At 41.9% G+C, this 23,081-nt stretch overlaps 1 protein-coding gene across 4 annotated transcripts in view; it reads right to left on the reverse strand.

Moving 5' to 3' along the window:
• Nucleotides 1-2,238: 2,238 nt before the first annotated feature.
• The window catches only part of FAM107B (family with sequence similarity 107 member B), a 280,431-nt gene continuing 259,588 nt past the window's right edge, over nt 2,239-23,081 (reverse strand). For 3 of the 4 annotated variants that reach the window (XM_036307321.1, XM_036307325.1, XM_036307322.1), the window contains 3 exons: nt 15,001-15,184; nt 5,914-6,064; nt 2,239-4,923 (listed from right to left, as the gene is read on the reverse strand). In XM_036307321.1, the coding sequence (XP_036163214.1) occupies nt 4,807-4,923; nt 5,914-6,064; nt 15,001-15,184 (452 nt within the window). In that variant the 3' untranslated portion in view covers nt 2,239-4,806. Of the gene's footprint in view, nt 4,924-5,913; nt 6,065-15,000; nt 15,185-16,229; nt 16,434-23,081 lie in introns of those variants that run through there. The other variant, XM_036307324.1, reaches the window with a different exon arrangement.

Raw genomic sequence — 23,081 nt, forward strand, 5'->3', positions numbered from 1 at the left:
ATCTCAACATGATCCTACTAATTATATATTAATAAAATATACCTAAGTTTTCAATAATGCTAATGGACAAGACCAATCCTATATAATAAAAGCCTACTATGCTAAGTGTCCAGTCATCCATTCAACCAATCAAAGTGTAATATGCTAATGATATGCTAAGGCTCTCAACAACTATGACGTGCACTGACCACCAGGGGGCATACACTCCAACTGGTAGGTTAGCTTGCTGCTGGGGTCCAGCCAATCAGGACTGGGCATGCCCTGAAGCCCTCCCACAGTTCCTCCCAGGCTGGCCAACCTCCTGAGTCCCTCCCTGGCCCTGACCGTGCACCAGTGGGGTCCCTAAGCCCTGCCTGCACCCTCTCACAATCTGGTACCCCTCAGGGGATGTTGGAGAGCCAGTTTTGGCCCTATCCCGCTCAATGCAGGAGCTTCCCCTGGTGGTCAGTGCGTTCCCACAGGGGGAGTGCACTGCTCAGCCAGAAGCTGGGTTCGTGGCTGGTGAGCACAGCAGCGGGGGCGGGAACCTCTCCTGCCTCCGCAGCAGCGCTAAGGATGTCTAACTGACGGTGGGGAGCAGGCCTAAGCTGTTAGTCTGACATCCCCCAAGGGCTTCTGGACTGCGAGAGGGCACAGGCTGGGCTGAGGGACCCCCTCCCCTCATGTGCACAAATTTCATGCACTGGGCCTCTAGTATATTATAAAGGCAGGACAATGAGGTAATGCCGGCTATCCAAAGCACACAATTTCTGGGGATTACACCAAGTTTCAAAAAATTGAAGTAATATAAATGGCAAGATATTAAAAATCCCATGACAAAGCAAGAATTATAAAAGGACTTATCTTCCCTCTCAGAACCTCCCCCCTCCTAAAAAGGACTTATCTAAGTAAGGCCTGTGACTCATAGGTGAATCAGCTTGAACAGCTCACCCAGGTTTCATGCCCTAATCATGGGAAGGAAGAAAGCTAGAATGTGCTATTGGGTTAGAATTGGAGACACTGCTGTTGACTAATGATTTTTAGTAACTAGAGATATAAAAATAAATATCAATGAAAGTGTATGAATACGTATTTACACTCACACACACAAATATATTTCCTAACCTTGAGGGGCCTGGAGCAATAACATCCCAGTAGTAATCAGTATACTTTCCCTAAATAACCAAGTGCCCTTTTTATTGGCAAGGTGGTTGGCAACTACTATCTTAGTAGGAAATCTAGGAGCAACTGAGAAGACATTCAAAACATCCCTAATTGATAATCAGAATGCATTTTCTCATGAGGAAAAAAAAGAGAAACTGTAATTATAAGGCTAGCTCATAAAGATTTTATTTAACCTAAGACCTCAGGAAGAAAACACTTTGTTTCTCATTATACCAGTAAAATGTAAACCTGGCAGTAATATTCTAATACTTCTTTAGATGTACTATAGCATTTCAAGTCTTACCAAACACATTAATTGCCCTCTGTCTTCTTTCAAATCTATTACTATTACTATAAGAAACAACCAATGAAATGGACTGACTGCCTCAAAACTGTCACCTTGAGAAAATGCCTAGTTATTCCAAAGATCAGCTACTCTTCAAATAATTTTTGGGACCATCTTCTATGCTGGCCTTTAGAACTCACGGTATAACCTTAGAGGTAACAGATGTCACTGCCCTGAGTAGATCTGATTTTCAAAGAGTCCAAAGATAGTATGAATTGGGTGATCAAGCTGAGTAATAACTTGGGATTGGAAAAGTAAAAAGACTGAAACCTCCAAACTAATTTAACCAATAGTATAATGAAATCATGTGTATAGCTTCCCAAAGTAACTTCTCTGAGAATTACATTAACTTAGCTGCATAAACAAAATAATTTTATGGTCACACTTCAGACATGCCAGATATACTAGTTCACAAGCACTGAAAAATGTTCCTTCCCAAAATATATCTCCCACTGTTCTTCCAAGTTACCTAAAATTCAGAATACTTTGATCGGCAGACTGACAGCTGCTGCTAAAATACCACATATTTTATGCAAGCGCAGCAACCTTAGTGTGCTTTGACTTAATAAATTGTCAGTCCTGACTGACACAAGGCAAGAGGACATAAGTGACGTGTGAGCAAGGCTGTCAAGGAGGATAGTCACCCAAGGGAGGCCCTAGCACCGCCTTCTGATCTTTGAACTGAACACAGCCTCCCGCCGTCCCCTCAGGCCCAGACACCCATTTTCAACACATCAGACAAACAGCTGTATGGTCCAAGCATGTGGTGATTTTTATTAAGAATAACTTTGGTTCTAAGAATTCCACCCTCAATTCTGTAATACTTTCCATTAAAAACAATTATACAAGAGCAAATACAAAAAATATTAAATTATGAAAACAAATCCATTAAGGCTCCCTTTGTATATATTATATACACTCAAACAAGTCAAGATTTTTCAGAGTAGAAGAATAAAGTCAACTGTTATAGCTTAGAAAGCAACACTACTTTACTACTAGGAAACTATAAAACACTGAACTACTTTAAGAAAACCACAGAGTGGAAAAATGGAGCCATTTTTGTAAAAAAAAGTGGCTCAAAGCACAAACTGCTGGGATGTCCACAAGTCCTAGGGGTTTGGACTGTACAGTATTAAAGCGTGGGGGAGACTGACGCCTTTTTAAACTTAGGCCTGTGAGCTAAGCTGATCTGATGACTTCAAAGAGCTTCTCTAAGTGGACCTTCCACTGTTTAGTCATAAGACATCACTGTATGCTATTTACAAGTCTTCTTTTGGCCAGACCTCGTACACTAACTACAAATAATTCTGAAGATTTGTGAGTGAGATTGGGAGGGAAATGCTTTTGTAATTTATTTCCTAGGGAAGAGTGAATTCTAGGTAAGTTTTAGGAACAGAATCGGTCCTTCTGAAGGAGCCTGTCAGAGCTCTTGAGAATTTTATCAAGTGGGAGAACTGCTTCAAGGACACAGGATCAAAAAGAACTTGCATGCAGTTAAAGGGTATGTAAGGCCAGTCCGGAATCCTCATTTTACAAGTCACATCATTAGTCCATATGCACAAAGAAAGAACTCCAGTCAATGTGCAATCAGAAATATACTTTCAAGATGATCAGTTAACGTACTTTCTTCTCTCATAAGGAAGAGTGATGGGAAAAATAGCTACCATTCCATCCTTCAAAAGCAAACTATTATAGAGCAGTATCTTATCTTAAGGATCTCCTATTTTATTCAAATAATACTTGCTGATGAGAGAAATCATCCATTGCAGGTGTAATCCACATATTCCTGAACTAGCAGTATATGATCACTGCCATTTACTTTTATCTTGTTCACATTAGGACTGAATATGAGACTAATCGTCAAGTATGAAAATTGAAGCATTCCCACAGAAAGCTAATTTCTACTATGCTTACTAAGAATTCAGAAGCTCAGAATCCAACTTTCTACAAGCTATTAGAGGAATTATAAGAAGAGTCTTCAATGTAGAAATTACTGGCTGAATCGTCTCTAGGGAGAACATACTGAATCCACACAAATTCTTCCAGACCACCCAAGTCGAATGGCCCATACCAGAGTATAAAATGTCTAAGAACTCTGCTGTTATTGGTAGCCTGGGCTTCACTTTGAGTAGCTTGCTTGCTAGGGTGAGAAAACTGAGCAGCTTCTCCCTTTACCTGGGCTTTTCCTGAGATGCAGTACAGTAGTCAAAAACGTCATCGTTATCAATACCATCATCATAACTAAGAGAGTGGGGAAATAGTTTTTCTTCTTAAGAAAAAAAAAAAAAAGTAAAGAAATGGGTAACATTCAACATGTACAGTTTCTATGAATCTTCCAACGAGGCCTCTTGAGACCAATCTACATTTGCTTCACATTAAAATACTAAAATCACTCCTCCTTCCCAGGCTCCCAGTGGGAGCACTCCCCACACTGCTCTCAGAAGGAATAAAAAAATTTGGGCTCTCTACTTTTGACACTGAAGTTCAGTTATGTGGACTAGCTTTCATTCTCCAAAAGACGGGGAGATTATTTAATATATAAAAGGAGCTAGCTCAGCAAGAAATATTTTTTAAAACCTTAATAGTTATCAAAGCAATAAATGGTTTTATAGAATGTGCCTTCTCTGAAATGGAATGTTACCATGGAGCATAACCAGACGGAGTTAAGATAAGATCAAAATGGCCATTTACATATTTTTGTTTACGTATGTCTGTTTACATATTTTTAAACCTTCTCACCCTATTGATGTCAATAAAGGTGATAGCTGTGCTCAACATTAACATCAACATTCTCAGGTATGAATCCTAACATGGGTGAAGGTATAAATTAAACAAGAAAATTTGGATTCTCAAAAGAGAATTGATGAATATTGACTGTAACAGATCAAATGTATTTCTATGTGATCTAAATTATCTGATAGATAACTAAAGGAAGAATGAAACACAGTTTCTTTAGGTTTTAAAAGAAAAAAGGCTCTGTGCCCCACTAAACTTGGATTGGAAGAAAAACCAAGTAGTGCAACTCTCAAGAATTTACTCCAGTGTCCTCTTCCTTTTTTGTTTGTTTGTTTTTTTAAAGTCTTTGAACACAGGTCCATATCCCATCCTAAGTGCTGGTCAACGTCCTTCGTTTGGCGAATAGGAATTGCAACTGTCACAGGTAATTTACCCACCCAGACTGTAGGTGAACCAAGACCAAATCCTTTTTTAAGCAACAATTCTCTGCTGGCTGGGATGCTCCCAGGGGCTTTTGCCCTGAGATTAAGCATTGAGGAGGTGCCTGCTCGCAGCTTCCTTGCGGTCTCTGAAGCGTGCGTCTATGACTCCTGGGCTTGGGCCACTTCTTGGCCTGTTCTCCTAAGATTGCCTTTAACCTTCACAAACTCTGGGGCGTTTTCTTGTTCTTCTTGCAGTTTCTGCTTCTCAAGTTCAAGCTAAATAAAATTCAGAAACAGAAAAATTATTTACAAACTGAGGCTTTTCAAGACATTCCCTCTTTCCAAAGTCCCCAATGACTTCGTTTCCCAATGAAATAAATTTTCTCCCAGTCCCCAGTTAAAATAAATAAGTGTGTGTGTGTTTGTGTGTGTGTGTGTGTACACATAGATTCAGGTAATTCCTCGCAAGAGCAGCAGGTGGGTTGTTACTACAAGCAATACAGAGAGATCACAAGAATCTAAAAATCAATGTTAAGACAAGATCCTGCAATCAACACAGCTGGCCTGTACTCTCGGTGAAGTTAAATTTCACTCAAGTGCTTGAGCTCCCAACACTGCTGAATTCAGTGAAAGCTCTAGTTCTGTCTCCTCCTGAATCTCTTCTAGGCCCTCAATAGAATTCTGGACTTTACTTTCAATGTATTTTAGCCCATTTGCTCACATTTTGTCTCATATTTTCTTTCATGGTATAAACATTTACATCTGTCCTGTCTGGTAAATTCTGCTTGTTCTCTAACATTCTTAGTTTTCAGGACAAAAAGACAATTTGTGAGAAAAGTCAGAGAAAAACAAACATTGTATCATATATTATATATGGGATCTTTAAAAAAACAACAACAACCAACTTATAAAAGCAGAGAGTGGAACGGTGGTTATCCAGGGCTAGAAATGAGGGGGAATGGGAGTTGTTTAAGGGTACAAACTTGCAATTAGTAGATAAATAAGTCCTGGAGGCCTAATGCACAGTAGAGTGATTACAGCCAACAAAACTGTGTCTTACATTTGCTAAGAGATTATCTTAATGGTTCCCAAGTGTAGAAGAAATAATTTATGTGATGCAACAGAGGTGTCAGCTAAGGTACAATGGAAATCACATTGCAACATAAATGTACCAAATCAATATGCTGAATACCTTAAACTTACACAATGTTGTATGTCAAATATGGCTCAATAAAAAAAGGCCACTTTCACCACAGTCACCCTTACCTGCTCCAACTTCTGCTGCCGTTTTAATAGTTCTATTTCCAAGTCAGATTTCTTCTTTTGTGCTTCTTCTTCCTTCTGCTTTATTACTTGATCTCGTTTTCTTTTTTCCATTACCTTCTGCAGTTCTGGCTTATTCTGAGGGGCAAGACCCCTGCAAAAAAAGCATGAACAAAATGAAGAAGTTGTAATCTAATGGACACATCTTTCCTCAAAAGAAATTTAAGCCATTAGCCACAGAGAAAGGGTCCGATGAATTAGCATGATTGTGACCCCCTACTACCAGTTACTAGTCCACATTAATTATCTCAGAAATTCACAATCATGAAAGAAAAAGCAAGAGCATCTTCCGATAGTAAGCAAAATCTATTCACTGGGGAAGGTGAGGAACATTATGCTCATTCGATGAGTATGACAACCACCCAAGATGGACATGGACATGGACATGGACATGGAGATGAGATGGCTTCACCAGAAATTTAAACAGCAAAATGGCCAAAGTTTCAGATTTTTAGGAAGGTTCTTGCATGTGTAAAGGCATGTCCATCATCATTACTGGCCACACAGAACTCTGAGCCTCTGACTCCCAGTTCAGTGATCCTTCCAGTTGAACCATTTCAGATGTGTGGTTGACTACTGACAATGCATGGAAGTCAGGCCCCAGGAAAGCCTCACATTTCTAAGGGATAAGTCAGGCTACTATCTCATCAAATGGGGAGAAACAAAACCAAAACTTAGGCCTACCAACCCTCCATCTAAGAATTCCGTGGCAAGTCAGGGGAAGACTATTCCCTAACATTTCAGCCAGTCTCCACTAGCTCTTAAGTAATCTCCACTTTATTAATACTTAAAATTAAATAACTTGTCTCCTCTTCCCCAATTTCCATTAGCAAATTTGCATTACAACAAAAGAGACAGGCTACTTTTGTGACTTAATTATGGTTTCACAGTTACTAGATTGTATGGGGCGGGGGCAGAAGTATAGGTAAGTATTCAGGAAATTTAATCTTTAATCAGCACAATAAAAGTTGCTGATGGTATTTTGTTCACAATAAACCTAAATGTCACTGAGCACACAGGAAAATTTGTTTGTAAATAATCTGAGTAAAGACCCACTCAATTTCATGACTATTAAAAGCCTCTATAACACTACAGACAAACTTAAGGGATTTATATTTTAGGATTAAGGATTTAGCTATCTGCATCATTTAAATTTCAAAATACTTCACAGGCAAAATTAACCTCAAATGTTATTAAATGCTTCTGGATTATGCAAAAGCTATTGCACAAACTTTGATGTATGACATACTAATCTGACATTCTATCGCAACATATGAATGGGTTTAACTGATATACAGTATTCATTTTCTATTGTAAGACTTTATATAATGGGAGCAGTAAGATAAAATATTTAGTAACAGAAAGCTCAGGAAATGGTGGCTCATGTGATAAATGTTCTGTACTTAGAACAGTCAAGAAGTCATATAAATTTAGTTAATATTTTATCGTAGCCGATCACTTAATCTGTGCTGAATGGAAAAAGTCAAGCAAGCACTGCCTATATGTTTCCCTGAGTCTAAAACTGGGTCAGACTTAAGAGAGAAATCAGCTTCTGCAAATTTCTTAAAAACTACAATATCATTCTGCACATGACAATAGTTGATTCTCTTTAATCAATTGTGACGTATACAATTAACAAATCCTTTTAATCCCATTATCCCTTAAAGTCCTGGTGTCTGTACCACTCAAGACCAACAGTTAATCCTGAGCCTGCTTGCTGTAACTATGATAGTGGGTCAAGCCAATTTTTAAATTTAATAAGTGCTCCTTGAATAAAAAATAGGTTAGGTGACATATACATAAAATAAAAAGTGAAAGCACACCTCAACCCTGTCAAACAGATCTTGGGAGCACCACCTACATTGTATTCTATGTGAGTAGTGGCCCCGAAAATTGAACATGGACTCAGAGGTAACAGCTAATCTGGGCTCCTCCTTACTTTCTATACCTTTACAAACAAAGCTCTGCTTCATCGTTCTTAACATCTGCACAAGACCTCACAGTGTGGAAGTTTGCCACTCCCATACTGACATGCATTTAGGTCATTTCCAATTGTTCCCTACTGAAAGTAATGAGGCAATGATCTTCCTTGTACATTCATATTTGCACTCCTTTATATAAGCATTCCCGCTGACTACATTCATAGAAGTAGAACTGCTGGCTAAGTATCTGTACATTTTACAATTTGATGTATATTGCCAAACTGCCCTCCAATAAGGCCACAATACTTTATATTTCCACCATCAGTGGTGCAATATACAGACAACTTTTAATAGTACATTTCACATTTCACATAAACCACTGAATACACCCAGGGGCTGACTGAAAGGGTCCACCTCCACCCCAGATGCACTTGAACCCATCCAAGTGAAACTGCCTCCTCAGCTGGAAGGCCTGAGCCAGGGGCGAGGGCTGGCACAGACCCCAAAAGAACACCCCTGACACTCAAATATTTGCTGGCCTAATTTTTTTTCTTAGGGTGGAGGGGAGGGTGCATTTGGATTGCAAGCCCTTGATCTTTAATCTTGGAGTTTTCTGGTCTGGCCTGCCTTGCCTACATTTGTGGCTGAACCATTTCTACCTGTATAAATTCAAATGTAAATATTTCCACCTCAATTTCCCGTATTTTTCCATGTTGTACACCAATGAGTATTTATTGAGGAAATATTTGTCTAGAAAAGCATGCCAGGAAAACTAAGATGGCGGCATAGGTAAACACCGGGAAATTGTCGCCTCACACAACAATTGAAAATTACCGCAAAGGACTGAGCAAATATCATCCAGAACAACAGGAAGGCTGGCTGAGTGTAAATTCTACAACTAAAAGGAAAGAAAAGCATGCTGAGAGCCAGAGGCGCTGCGGAGGTGAAGTGCAGAGGTACGGCGGCTCGCGCGCGAGGAAAGGGGGTGGCGCCTGAGGACGCGGCTGTCTTTTTGAACCACAAGCTCCCGACTGCTCTGAACTCCGGTTCCGGGAAGTCTCTGGGGACCCAGGACTCATACGGGGAGAGGCTGGTCTGTCCGGCAGCGGGCGAACTTGAGGGCGGCTTTCCCTCAGAGGTGCTTGCAGCCGTTACCGGGACACTGAGACGCGCGACTCCGGGCGGAGAATCGGCCATAGCTGCTTTCTCCGCCCTTTGACTCCCTGAGACCCCGCCCCACCCAGGCTGCGGCAGAGGCTTTTGCATGTGAATGTACCTAACTGCAGCCGAGCCAGGCAGACCCGGAACTTCCAAGAGAAGGCCCAAGGCCCCGCAGCGGCTTGCATTGCTTCACAGCTGAGCCTCTTCATGGCTCCTGCTGTGTGGCCTCAGGCAGAGGCTGAATTAGCACCTCCTTAGATCCAGGAGCCACTGTACCCAGTGGTCAGAGGGGGACCACCCAGATTGCAACTCCTCAGATCCATAAGGGACACACTCAGGGAGCAGACTCAGTGAGCACCAAAGCCCCACTGAAGCAAGTCTTGCCCCAGAAGGGTGTCTTCAGCACAGAAGTTCTCCCACTTTAGACACAGCTGATTCTCACAGCCAATTGGCCTGGAGGTCAATTCCTCCCAGTGATTCTACAACAACCAAGGCACCAAGAGTGCACCAAGAGTGTCCACCCCAGGTAACTGGGGAGGCTGAGCTACTGGGCCCTACAGGACACCTGGCGCACAGGGCCACTCTATCAACACAGGGAAGCTGCCAAAATGCGGAGACAAAGAAACAGGTCACAAATGGCAGAAATGGAGGAAAGCAAACGATTGGATATAGAGTTCAAGGCCACGTTTATAAGGTTTTTCAAGAATTTTATGGAAACCGCCGATAAATTTAATGAATCCCTCAATAAGTATAGTGAGACCATGGAGGACATGAAAAAGGACCAACTAGAAATTAAGCATACACTGACTGAAATAAAGAATAATTTACAGAGATCCAGCAGCAGACAAGAGGATCCCAAGAATCAAGTCAAAGATTTGAAATACAAAGAAACAAAAAATACCCAACCGAAAAAGAAAAAAGAAAAGAGATTCCAAAAATATGAAGATAGTGTAAGGAACCTCTGGGACAACTTCAAGCGTACCAACATCAGAATTATAGGGGTACCAGAAGGAGAGAGAGGGCAAGATATTGAAAACCTTTTTGAAGAAATAATGACAGAAAACTTCCCCTACCTGGTGAAAGAAATGGACTTACAAGTCCAGGAAGCGCAGAGAACCCCAAACAAAAGGAATCCAAGGAGGACCACACCAAGACACATCATAATTAAAATGCCAAGAGCAAAAGATAAAGAGAGAATCTTAAAAGCAGCAAGAGAAAGACAGTCAGTTACCTACAAGGGAGTACCCATACGACTGTCAGCTGATTTCTCAACAGAAACCATGCAGGCCAGAAGAGACTGGCAAGAAATATTCAAAGTGATGAATAGCAAGAACCTGCAACCAAGATTACTTTATCCAGCAAAGCTATCATTCAGAATAGAAGGTCAGATAAAGAGCTTCACGGATAAGAAAAAGCTAAAGGAGTTCATCACCACCAAACCAGCATTATATGAAATGCTGAAAGGTATTCTTTAAGAAGAGGAAGAAGAAAAAGGAACTCTTACCATTTGCCACAGCATGGATGGAACTGGAGAGCGGATAAATACCACATGATCTCACTCATTTGTGGAATATAATGAACAACATAAGCTGATGAACAAGGACTGATCCAGAGACGGAGAGGCATTGATTGGACTGTCGGGACTTGGAGGGAAGGTAGGGGAGGGTGGGGGTAAGGGGGAAAGATCAACCAAAGGACTTATATGCAAGCATATAGGCCTAATCAATGGACATGGACAACGGGGGGGTGAGGGCATGAGCGGGGGGGTGGGGGGGTAGAGGGTAACGTGGGGACAAGGACACATATGTAATATCTTAATCAATAAAAAATATATTAAAAAACAAACAAACAAACAAACAAAAAAAAAGCATGCCAAATGAAGATATGTAGATCAACTAAAAACACAGGGAATAAAAGCCAGTGACTGAAATGTACAAGTCAAAAAACCAATTTCAATAGTTGGGTATTTATATTTGCCCCCCAAAAGTACTCCTGTAGAGAAGATAGAACCTAATTTATATTAGAAATATTTTAAGACATCTTAAACACTAATCTTACAACTTAAAAACAACCTTGTCTCTTGAAATCTGCCCTTATGTTACTGGGAATATCTACAGACCCTGAGAATCTGAAAATGGTCTCACTCAGACCTTGTGGCAAGCTGTGAGCAGATGGAAATGTAAAGACTTTTAACCTGAAACTTAGCTGGTCCCAAAGATAGCAAACATAGGAGTAGAATTACATACTTAAAAGAGCATAGAGTTCAGAGCTAGAATACCTATGAGTAGAGTATTTGTTCTCATAAGTAGTAACTTTGCTTTTATCTTATGATCTTTAAAAAGTAACTAAAAAAAACCTCTTTGAGCTAACTGCTACAGGGCTCTGAGCCACATTTTTGGCTATGGAGGGCAAAGTCTAAGCCTTCATGGACAGCTCGGTTTGTGCTGATCTCATTTCTGTCTCCCTCTCACTTCCCTACCCCTTTTCTAATTTTTATTATTACTATATTTGATCAAGCTCTGCCTTTAATTTAAACTGCCTTTAATTATATATATTTCTTTCTACCCTTTTTATTCCAAAAAACTACTGTGAAATCTTGAGAAGATCCCTTAGCCTGTTACTCTGAGTTTTCTCTTACTAACTTGTCACATTAGGATAACCCCAAGATAACACACACTAAATCCCCAGAAAGATCACTGGATTGGACAAGATAAAATATGGGAAGGCCCACTACAAACTGTAGGAAATAAATAGACTTTCATTATGGTACAAGCCAGTAATCAAGTATGATTGATTACCCTTTAACCAAACATATATATTACGGAAGTGATACTTCCTATTTTCCCCACATTAAAATTTAGAAATAAAAACCCCAGTCTCCAAAATGTATATGTGACAGATTAACAAAATTAGAAACTGCTTGAGGAGTTTTCACTCTAAAAATCAGTTGTATTTCTAGTAAGAGGACTCTACCAAACTAAGACTGTCCCTTGAGAAACCTGAAGACATAGAATAAGACACATTCATTTGATTTTGAAACCTGCCTTTTTGTTTCTTTGGTTTAAATGTACTTCTATAGCCACACCAGGACTTTCCAAAGAAGGGGGAAAAGTAATAGGAATTTCCAGATGGCACTACATAGAAAGTGAAAGATGGTTGGGATTAATCAAGCACTTACTATATGCCATACATTTTTATTTTATTTTTTTAAAATATATTTTATTGATTTTTTACAGAGAGGAAGGGAGAGAGACAGAGAGTTAGAAACATCGATGAGAGAGAAACATCGATCAGCTGCCCCCTGCACACCCCACACTGGGGATATGCCCGCAACCCAGGTACATGCCCTTGACCGGAATCGAACCTGGGACCTTTCAGTCCGCAGGCTGACGCTCTAGTCACTGAGCCAAACCGGTTTCGGCATGCCATACATTTTAATAGGTATTTATACATGCTACTATATACTTCCATTTTTATAAGAAAGATATTTTTATCTCCTATTTTATATATGAAGAAACAGACCTCAAGAAGGGGAACCTTGTCCAAGATCGTAAAGTCATTTCCCTGTGACTTCAAAGCCCACATCCTCTCTACCCCATGGTGCTTGAGGGAACACCAGCATTCTCCTAAATTAGTAGAGCTGGGCCTGGCTAAAGAGTCACCTGTGCAAACAAAGAAGAGAAAGCATAACCCAGAGAAAGTCAGAAGGGTATTCCATTTTCACAGAAAGTACCTATTCTAAAAAAATTGGCGTAACAGATTCAATTGCACAAACCTATATGTTTCACAAAGATAACACCTAGACTATTAAATTTTTGCAAATAAATTGTAGCCTATAATTCAGAAAAACAGTTATGCTGCCAATTTTGGTTTTACCTTTGCCTACTCCATTTTACAGAAAATGGAACTGAGGTTCGAGAGGTAAAGACAACAGGAAACCATTTAGTTTAGAAAAACATTTAACTACTCTCTTTTGGAGTATATTAAACTTTCTTTCTCCGAAAACACAGACTTTCCCAGGCAGGATTGTCTCTAAATTCTGAGGCCTATTTAGGAAATTATAGAATCCTTTTTTGCTTTGGGCATGATGATAATGAATCCATTTTTTCTTCTTCTTTTATGTGACAAACACCAGTAGAAGCTAAGCACTATGCGGAAAGGATCAAACTTGCATTCAATTTCTAACATCACTTTAGAAGCAGAGTTCTCCAACCCAGCAGCACCACGCTGGTGGGCACTGGGGCTGAAAGGGAGTAAGCCACATCCCCACAACCCAGAGAGAGGATAAGCTTACAGAGAGTTCCTGGGACAGGAGTTCTGCCTGAGGTACAAATTGGAAAAACTGGTATAAAAATGATCCCTCATTTCCTTTAAAATAATTTTTTAAAATTTTACATTAGACCTTCCCTCTAAAACATGGCCAATGCTTAACTTGGCGTGCGTATCTTTCAGTTCAATGTGTGGATGTGTGATCTATATAGTCTCACAATTCAGATCAACTGTTTCATTCTGAAGGTGTCAAAATACTTCTAAATGAAGCTTAACAGATCTTAAATAAAAAAGGTAACCTTGTGTCCTAGTAAATAAGACACCTTTGTACTCTCCACTCTCCCAGTCTCCTGGCCCTGACTAACATCACTTTAAAAGCAGAGTTCTCTAACCCAACATCCAAAATTACTTATGACACGGGGGGAACTAACAAATGGTTTATAAAGAAAATGGAAGATAAATGTTTTGCTCCTCTCCACAACAATTAATAGTAATACAAATGATGATAGTGATAATTAAAATGCTACTTAAAAACAAAGAATAGCCGAAACCGGTTTGGCTCAGTGGATAGAGCGTCAGCCTGCGGACTGAAAGGTCCCAGGTTCGATTCCCGTCAAGGGCATGTACCTGGGTTGCGGGCATATCCCCAGTAGGAGATGTGCAGGAGGCAGCTGATCGATGTTTCTCGCTCATCGATGTTTCTAACTTTCTATCTCTCTCCCTTCCTCTCTGTAAAAAATCAATAAAATATATTTAAAAAAAAAAATAAAATAAAAAAAAAATAAATAAAAACAAAGAATAGACAAAAAAGAGTGGTTTGGGTTTGTTTTTTAAAAAATTGGTTTTAGAAAGAGAGGTGGGAGACAGAGAGAGAGAACATCTGCAACCTGGGTAGGTGCCCTGATCAGGAATTGAACCCACCACCTTTTGGTGTATAGGAGGACGATGTTCCAGTCAACTGAGCCATGCCTGTGGACACTGGCCAGGGCAAGACAGAGTATTCTTATCTACAGTCAATACTGAAGTGTTTCTAGCGCAGGGGAACATCCGGCCCACAGGCCGCATAAGGCTCTCGAAATCATTTGGTCTGGCCCTGACAAGGCATTAGGGGTGAGTTAATTAAATTTTTACCATATACTAGTACAGCAGGCTAATTTTTAAGCTGATAATTTTGTATGACCCACAAATGATGTTATAAATATCCAAATGGCCCTTGGCAATAAAAAGGTTCCCCATACCTGTTCTAGAGACTTCAAGCTGCTACTCACAAATGCTGAAGCAGGCAATATTTACATCTGCCTCCCACACATTCACATATATAAAGGGAAAATACAAAGATTTTTACAAATCTAAGAAACAGACTTGTAAAATATTTCTTTTTGACTTAGGACACTCCCTTTTATCTTTAATCTAGACTGTTCCATCCAAATTTTAAAATCTGCACCCATATGAGAAGGGGAGACAGGACGGCAGACTTCCGAGTAACACTGGTGGTGGCAACTGTGCCTGCTGCTGGCTTTACTTGTTGGAGGGACATCCTAGCTCAAGGGTGCTAGAGGGAATAAGGAAGCCTCAAATATAGTGAAGAAACAAAAAAGTCTTTGAAGCCTTTGTAAACATAATTAAAATTAAATCTAGTTACCGTAAAGTCCTGAAACTGCTCAAGAAACTATCTTACCTTTTCTGATTCATAAGAAGTTCTCTGTGAAGATCTTGATGGTTGCGGGACGTTTTGACGGGATTGACAAGTTTCTGAGGCCTAATTAGTTCAGGATTGTCATCTTCTATATAGTCTGGCTCAGCCATGATGTTTCTTGGAATGAGATATGAATCCTTAAGGTCAGGATCCTCCAACGGGCTGTCTGAAACAGAAAGATAAGACTCATTGTGGTCTTTTCTGAGAAGACATCTCGCACAAATGCAGTGGCCAGCGCCACTGTGCACAGTGAACATGCTGAACACGCCACCCTCCTCGGTCCACTCTACTACTTCATTCAGAAATTTCCTGAAGCTCTGTGAATGCAACTGGGGCAGCAAAGGACAGGGAAGAATGTCCACAGTGTCCTGTGCTGTCTATGACTAAAGCAAATAATCCTCTAACCTGCCTCTGGTCAGACCTTAAAGTTCAGGACACACAGGACACTTCCCACCACCACATCTATAGGCCAGCTCAACCCTACAGCCCAGGAAATCAAACACCGAGGAGACTGTGTGCATGTACACATGGGGCAGGGTGACGGGAGGAGAGAACACAAGGGTGTGTGTCCATGGACTCGGGCATGGTGAGGGGCACTGGAAAGATGTGTACAAAAAAACAAAAAAAAAAAGGTCAAGTTGCCATCCGCTACAAACAGGAGTCTTGGTTTAAAAGTCATCAATGATGCTTTCCTGAATCCCTCAACTGTCCTAAGACACTGCCGTAACTCTAACGCGTCCAGTAAGAAATGCCGTTATGAGTGGCAGTCAACATGACCAGTGCTTTAGATGCAGCGTGACCACGTGTGATCCTACAGGAATCCTAAAAGCAGAGTCAGACCCTTCAGTTTACAGACAACAAAATGGAGAAATAAAAACTAAGTAACTTGTCCATGCTAATATTGCCAGTACTAAAGCTCGAATGAAAATGAATAAAAATGAATGTTCTCTTATCTCCAAGTCCACGTTCTCTCTACCAAATTATGAAGCTTAATATTTTTATAGAAAAATATTGTGCCAATAAAGAGGATAAACATCTAAAGAATAAATAATCTTTATGGAGATTTTATGTACAAATACATAATCAAGGCTCAAAATTACCAAATGATAATACACATCTAAAAAATTACACCTACCATTCCACAAACGCTACCTGCATTGATCTTTTAAATAAGAATGCCTTCAACCTTCACCAAATGGAGAATTACAAACCTCGCACATGCTGAGTCAGTGGTCCCATCACCGTCAGCCCGACTTTGGTATGCTGGCCCTCAGAAAAATGTGATCCTCGCTTGAAAATGAAATGCACCATACACCCCTCTGTGCAGTCCCAACTGTCTTTAAAAGCTAATGGCAGTTTCATCCTCGTTAATCTTTAAACCAGAAGGCCTGTATGCTTCCACAAAAGGATCTGTCTCGCTGCCCTAAACCATAAATAATCTCCATGACACCAAAGCAGATCACTGCCTCCTACCGTCACTACCACAGTGGGGAGGGGAGGCCCTGCGGACGTGTGGGGAAAGAGCCTATCAGGCAGAGGGAACACCCCACGCAAAGGCCATAGGAAGGAGTGCGCCTGATAGGGATGAGGGAGGAATAGCAAAGAAGCCGGTTTGTAAGGACTCTGGCCTTCAGGCTGAGGGACAATGGGGAGCCACTCATTCGAGGTTTTGAGCACAGAAGTGACAAGATCTGAGTCATGTTTTTAAAAGATCACTCTAGCTACTGAGTTTAGAACAGACTGAAGCAAGCAAGGAAGGAATAAGGGAGGCAGCTGTTATATTAGTGCAGGTGAGAGATGGTTTAGCCCAGGGTGACTACAGAGCAGGTTAGAGGAGAGACCGATCACGCTGTACTATTTTGAAGGTAAAGCCTCTGGGATTTCCTACAGGACTGGAGATGAGGGGTGAAAGACGAGAGGAATCAAGGATGACTGCGCAACTAGAAGGTGAGCATTGTGGAGGAGGGTAGGCTGTGCGCAGAGCAGACAAAAGATGTGATCAGGAGTTCATCTGGGACTAACTGAATTGGGGGTGCCTGCTAGATATCTTAGTGGTGACGGTGAAAAGGCAAAGACAGTTAGTACTCAAACCCTGGGGTGACTCCTTCCTCTGTCTTACTGACCTGACTCCAAGGTCCTCACTTTGCCTGTACCCCTCCTCTGTCCCTCCATTCTAGTTAAAGATTAACTAGAATGAAACTGCCCTTAGCTTTTAAAGACAGTTGGGACTGCACAGAGGAGTGCAAGGTGCATTCCCACAAGTTAGTGGCAGCATAAGATCTCCACTCCTCATCTTTTCCGAAGGTCAGCACCAGACATGTCTTGGGCGTTGGAGCCACGAGATAGGTTGAGCTTCCAGTGTGCCAAAAAGGCTTCTACCCTGCCAGTGTGGTTCAGTGGGTTGGGCACTGTCCTGGTGCATCAAAATGTCACTGGTTCGATTCCTGGTCAGGGCACATACCTGGATTGAGGTCTTGATCCCCAGTACGGGGCATGCAAGAGGCAGCTGATCAATGTTTAGCTTTCACATTGATGTTTCTTTCTCTCTCCCAGTCCTCTCTCTAAAAATCATTAAAGTTATTAAAAAAAAAAAAAAGAAATAGGGGGAAAAGGCTTAGTTCTGAGTCTCGGGAACACGTTCTAGCTTGGGTTATTTTTTGTGATTTCTCTTCAGATTTAGTGTTTGGTAAAGTCCTTCTCCCACAGGACCAGTGTAGTAAGATGGGCCTCAGCCTGCCTCTCACTGGAGAGAGTAGGTGGGTGGGGGCTGGAGGAGTTCTGCTGTAAAGGAAGGTGCAAACGTTTTCCTTGATTTTTCACTGGTTTGCCCTGCTACACAACTGGAAAGGGGACATGGAAGCCCGTGGGTCTGAGACGGCTTTAAGCCTGCCTGGGGACCAGGCTGCAGTCTTTACACCCCTCACACAGTAGACCACACTGAGGGGCTGAACTACTGGGAACAATTTGTCACTCTGTGTGCATATAGGAGCGGTGGTGGCTAAGGAAGAATCTAGGAGCTGGTTCTGGCCACTCTCCACACTAGAACCATGACCAACATATGGCAATCATCACCTTTAGGGAGCCTTGTTCAACTTCCCTTTGCTAACCATGTTCCTCACTGCCATCAAGACTGGGAAATGCCATTCTGATCCTAACGGAGCTCCATCCCAAAGATCCTACCCACTGATTGAATGGAAACAAGCACTTATGCTTCCTGTGTCTGCACACATCTCCCTTCCTCACCCAGTACCTTTGCAGCACTGCTCCCTCCAGCAGGGGTGCTGATCCTCTTCCTACCCTTCCCTGGACTGCCACAAGCCAAATCTCACTCACCACTTCAGATCCAGATAAATGTCAAATCTTCCACAAAGCCTTCCCTAATTCCCCAATTGCAACAAAACACTCTGACCTCTAAACATCTATGAAATTTTCTTTGTCCCCCTTTCCTAGTATTCATTGATATCCACCTTGTATTACAGAAATACATATATATTATCTCTTCACTGCAAAGACCACATCTCATTTATATTCACATTCCTCGTGGACTAGGTCAATAAATATTAATAACTTAAATGAACATAGTCACAGTTAACTACCAGTAGAGGGAGCCCATGACTTGTTGAGTCCATAGCAGCAAGTAAAGCACTGTGGAGTTGGGAGGACAAGCCTGTTTCCTCACTGAGCATCAAGTAATAGAGAAGTCTGACAGAAAAGATGACAGAAATGTCTGGAAGTAAAAGCGCTTTGTAAGTGCTTATTCTTATTACTACAAGAAACATCCTTCCAGAAATAAACATGAAGACATTCTTTTCATATTCACTCCTCTAGTCAAGTAACTGATTCATAAGTAATTTATTTTATTTTTTTATTTTTATTTTTTTTATTTTTAAAGTATTAAGTCAGTAAAGAAAAACTGGTGTCCACTCAGTGTGAGAGAAAGAAAACTGGCTTGAGATCTTGGACAAAGCTTAATAATTCCCCTGACCCTCAATTCTCCCAAATATAAAAACTAGAGGCCCAGTGAACAAAATTTGTGCACGAGCGGCGGGGGGGGGGGGGGGGGGGGGGGATGTGCCCTCAGCCTAGTCTGCACCCTCTCCAATCTGTGACCCCTTGAGGGCAGTCGGACATCCCTCTCACAATCCAGGACTGTTGGCTCCCAACCGCTTGCCTGCCTGCCTGCCTGATTGCCCTTAACCGCTTCTGCCTGCCAGCCTGATCATCCCCCAACCACTCCCCTGCCAGCCTGATCAATGCCTAACTGCTCCCTTGCCAGTCCGACTGCCCCTAACTGCCCTCCCCTGCCGGCCTGGTAGCCCCTAACTGCCCTCCCCTGACAGCCTGGTCACCCCTAACTGCCCTCCCCTGCCGGCATGGTCATCCCAAACTGTCCTCTCCTGTAGGCCTGGTTCCCCCCCGACCCCCAACTGCCCTCCTCTGCAGGGCTGGTCGCCCCCAACTGCCCTCCTCTGCTGGCCTGGTCACACCTAACTGCCCTCCTCTGCTGGCCCGGTCACACCTAACTGCCTTCCCCTGCAGGCCTGGTTCCCCCCAACTGCCCTCCCCTGCTGGCCTGATCACCCACAACTGCCCTCCCCTGCTGGCCATCTATGGTCCACATGGGGGTGGCCATCTTTGACCACATGGGGGCGGCTAGCTTGTGTGTTGGAGTGATGGTCAATTTGCATATCACTGCTCTATTAGATAGGATGGGTGTGGTTGCAAGAACTGGTTGAAATGTGGATGTGAGCACTCTGTATAATTCCTGACACATCTGGAAGAACTCAATCAATGGAAGCCACTATTAGCCAAACTATGTGACCAATGCCATACCATATTTTATTTAATAGTCTAGCAAAAACTGTACACAAAACTCCAAGTTTCTAGGCCTTGGCTTTTTAAAAAACGTAAGAGTTCAACTACATGACCCACAGGCCTTCTCAATGGTAAGCTTCAAGGGTTCTAAGACCTATTTGTTCTACACACATTTAAGAAACTTTTGGAAAGTGTAAAAAGGTCTATCACACCTTCAAAGTGCTACATAGAGTTCTGAATGGTTCCAGCTAGACCAGGAGTGGGCAAACTTTTTGACTCGAGGGCCACAATGGGTTCTTAAACTGGACCAGAGGGCCGGAACAAAAGCATGGATGAAGTGTTTGTGTGAAGTAATATAAATTCAAAGTAAACATCATTACATAAAAGGGTACGGTCTTTTTTTTCAATAGTTTTATTCATTTCAAACAGGCCGGATCCGGCCCGCGGGCCGTAGTTTGCCCACGGCTGAGCTAGACTGTAAGGGTGCAGCAAGAAAACGGACAGGCCTGATGGTGAGGGTCTGTCGTGAGATGGAGGGGACTCACTCAAAGATTTTAAGTTGAATAAATAACAACACTGAATTGCATTTTAGAGAGATACTAAAAATATGCACTGAAATTGCCACCTGATAGAATTCTGCCTTTAAATTCTGTGAATCAACAAATGATATCATTACTAAACTCCACTCTCCCAGAGGATAAGAAAATCCCATTCTTATAGATGGATTTGGGTTCTTGCTCTCTTCTTTCTTTCGCTACTCCCCCTCTGCCCCGCCCCCCTGCCCGCCCCTTCCAGAAGTTCATTCTGGGCCCAGCTCTGTGCATATCCTGGGTATTTTGTGTGACCTGCTTTACAGAGGTTAGTAAACATTACCACAGAAAAATTTCACAACTGTGCTAATAAACATTTATCGCAGCTGGATTTTTCATCATACCTTGTTGGCTCCAGTTGTTTATTTGCATTTTTCTATTTCAGAAAGGTAAATTTAAAAACCTCATCCAATGAGATTTAAAGGTCAGAACTTAGAGGTTATGTTAAATTTCATGATCACCTAAATGATTTGACTTTGGATGGTGGGCACACAACGTAATATATAGATCGTGTATCAAAGAAATGTAAACTAGAAAGCTTTATGACCCTGTTGACCAATGTCCCTCCAATAAATTTAATTTTTAAAAATCTAATTGTACCTATAAGGACTAACAGTTGAATGCGTTTTAAAACAATACATGAAGCATAGTAATATATACATTTTTCAGGTGTACTATAACCAATTGAAGCTAAACAATTAAACTTTTGAATTCCTCCAGCTACTTCTGGAAAATTTAATGTAATTCCAAGACATTCTTTAAAACAATTTATTTCCCAGGCTGTCTCTAAGAGATTCTAGCAATCCACTGACAATATCTGAAAGATCCAAGTCACTTTTGATTGCAGGCCAGCAAACTCTAGGCCTGGGCCAACCTGGATCCCCAGCCATTTGCTCTGCACCCAGGATCCCAGTTGAGAGAATGATGGTGAGGAGAAAAGTGAGTTAAGATGGTAATTTCTCCCAAAAAAGCAAAGTCTTTTGCTGACAAACTCCTGACTTGCCTGACCCCAAGGTAAACCTAAAATTCAGTTTGGGACCAGGAGACAGTGACGCCATCTAGTACCCATAGGCATTGGACAAGTGCCCACAGGGCCTTCATGGCCACAAACCTAAACTTAGGCTTACAGATGACACCCAACCAGAGCAATCTATGCAAGTGCAGAAACATGACTTTTCCCTCTGCCCAGCCCCACTACTGCTGGAACTCTAAACTCTCAGTAAATTGCCTACAAATATGCTGCTGTACAAATGTCAAACAGTGAAGCTCTTGGGAAAATATCAAACTTGTTTTCTCATCAGTTTTTTTATAAAATGTGTTTTCACATAAAAGGCACATATTTTATATTTAGAAAGTGGGAAACGAGACAAGAAACTTCAGGAAGACAGAACATGTGCCAATAGTAAAGATAAACTGAAGCTGGTCTGGGTGAGGTGAAACCAGCAGGTGGCGATGGCTCCGCAAATAACTAGGTGTCCCTTTTCAGGACAGCCAGAGAGCAGTGATGCCTCACCATGGACCCCAGCACTATGAGTAAAGGTACTCACAGAAAGCATTAGGGATATGCCATGGAAGAAATCTATTGTGGAGTCACTGTGTATCTGCCCTCGATGTTGTACACAAGCTTTTCCCCATCATTTAATCCGCATGACAGCTCTATGAGCTAGGGTTATCTATTCACGATAATCTATGGAGGAGGCTCAGACCGCTTCAAGAACATGGGCTCCAAATCACACTGACAAAGTTTAAATTCCAGCTTCCTCATTTACTGTACATGTGCCTTTAGCATGTTTCCTTACCAGTTGGAAAAAAAAAAAAAAGAATGGCAGATGATCTCATAGGGTTGTTATGAAGGGCAAATAAGAAATGCATACCAAATGCAGTGTTAGAAATAGTAAACCTTCAATGACTGTCACTGGCAATAAATAACAGCAAAACCAGGATTTGAACTCGGGTCTGTCTGGTTCCCAAAGAATGCTCTTTAGCATTCCACTCTCTGGTCTGAAATAATGAGAGGGAAGAATTGGGTTTCACTTTAATAGGATTATTTCTCCAAAAGATTGTAGAAGCTTTCTAAAATCATAGCTTTATAATCCCAAACAGAAAACACCTTGTAGAAGAACACTTTCAAGTGAGGATAAACATCAGGAAAGACATTTTCTTTAAGACATAAATCCTATCTAATAAAGAGGGAATATGCTAATTGACCCTCACACCATTGCAAAGATGGCGGTGCCCACAGCCAATAAGAAGGGAATATGCTAATTGACTGCCACGCCCTCACACAAGATGGCCACCTCCATGTGGTCAAAGATGGCCACTACAAGATGGCCGGCAGGGGAGGGCAGTTGTGGGGAGCCAGGACAACAGGGGAGGGCAGTTGGGGGCGACCAGGCCAGCAGGGGAGCAGTTAGGTGTCGATCAGGCTGGCAGGGGAGTAGTTAGGGGGTGATCAGGCTGAGAGGCAGAAGTGGTTAGAGGCAGGCAGGCAGGCAAGAGGTTGGGAGCCAGCAGTCCTGGATTGTGAGAGACATTGGGCATAAACCGACAGTAGGACATCCCCTGAGGGGGTCCTAGATTGGAGAGGGTGCAGGCTGGGCTGAGGGACACCCTCCTCCCTCCCCCCAGTGCATGAATTTCATGCACCAGGCCTCTAGT

This window comes from Myotis myotis, unplaced genomic scaffold (genome assembly GCF_014108235.1).
Source record: "Myotis myotis isolate mMyoMyo1 unplaced genomic scaffold, mMyoMyo1.p scaffold_m19_p_46, whole genome shotgun sequence".
Classification (NCBI taxonomy): domain Eukaryota; kingdom Metazoa; phylum Chordata; class Mammalia; order Chiroptera; family Vespertilionidae; genus Myotis; species Myotis myotis.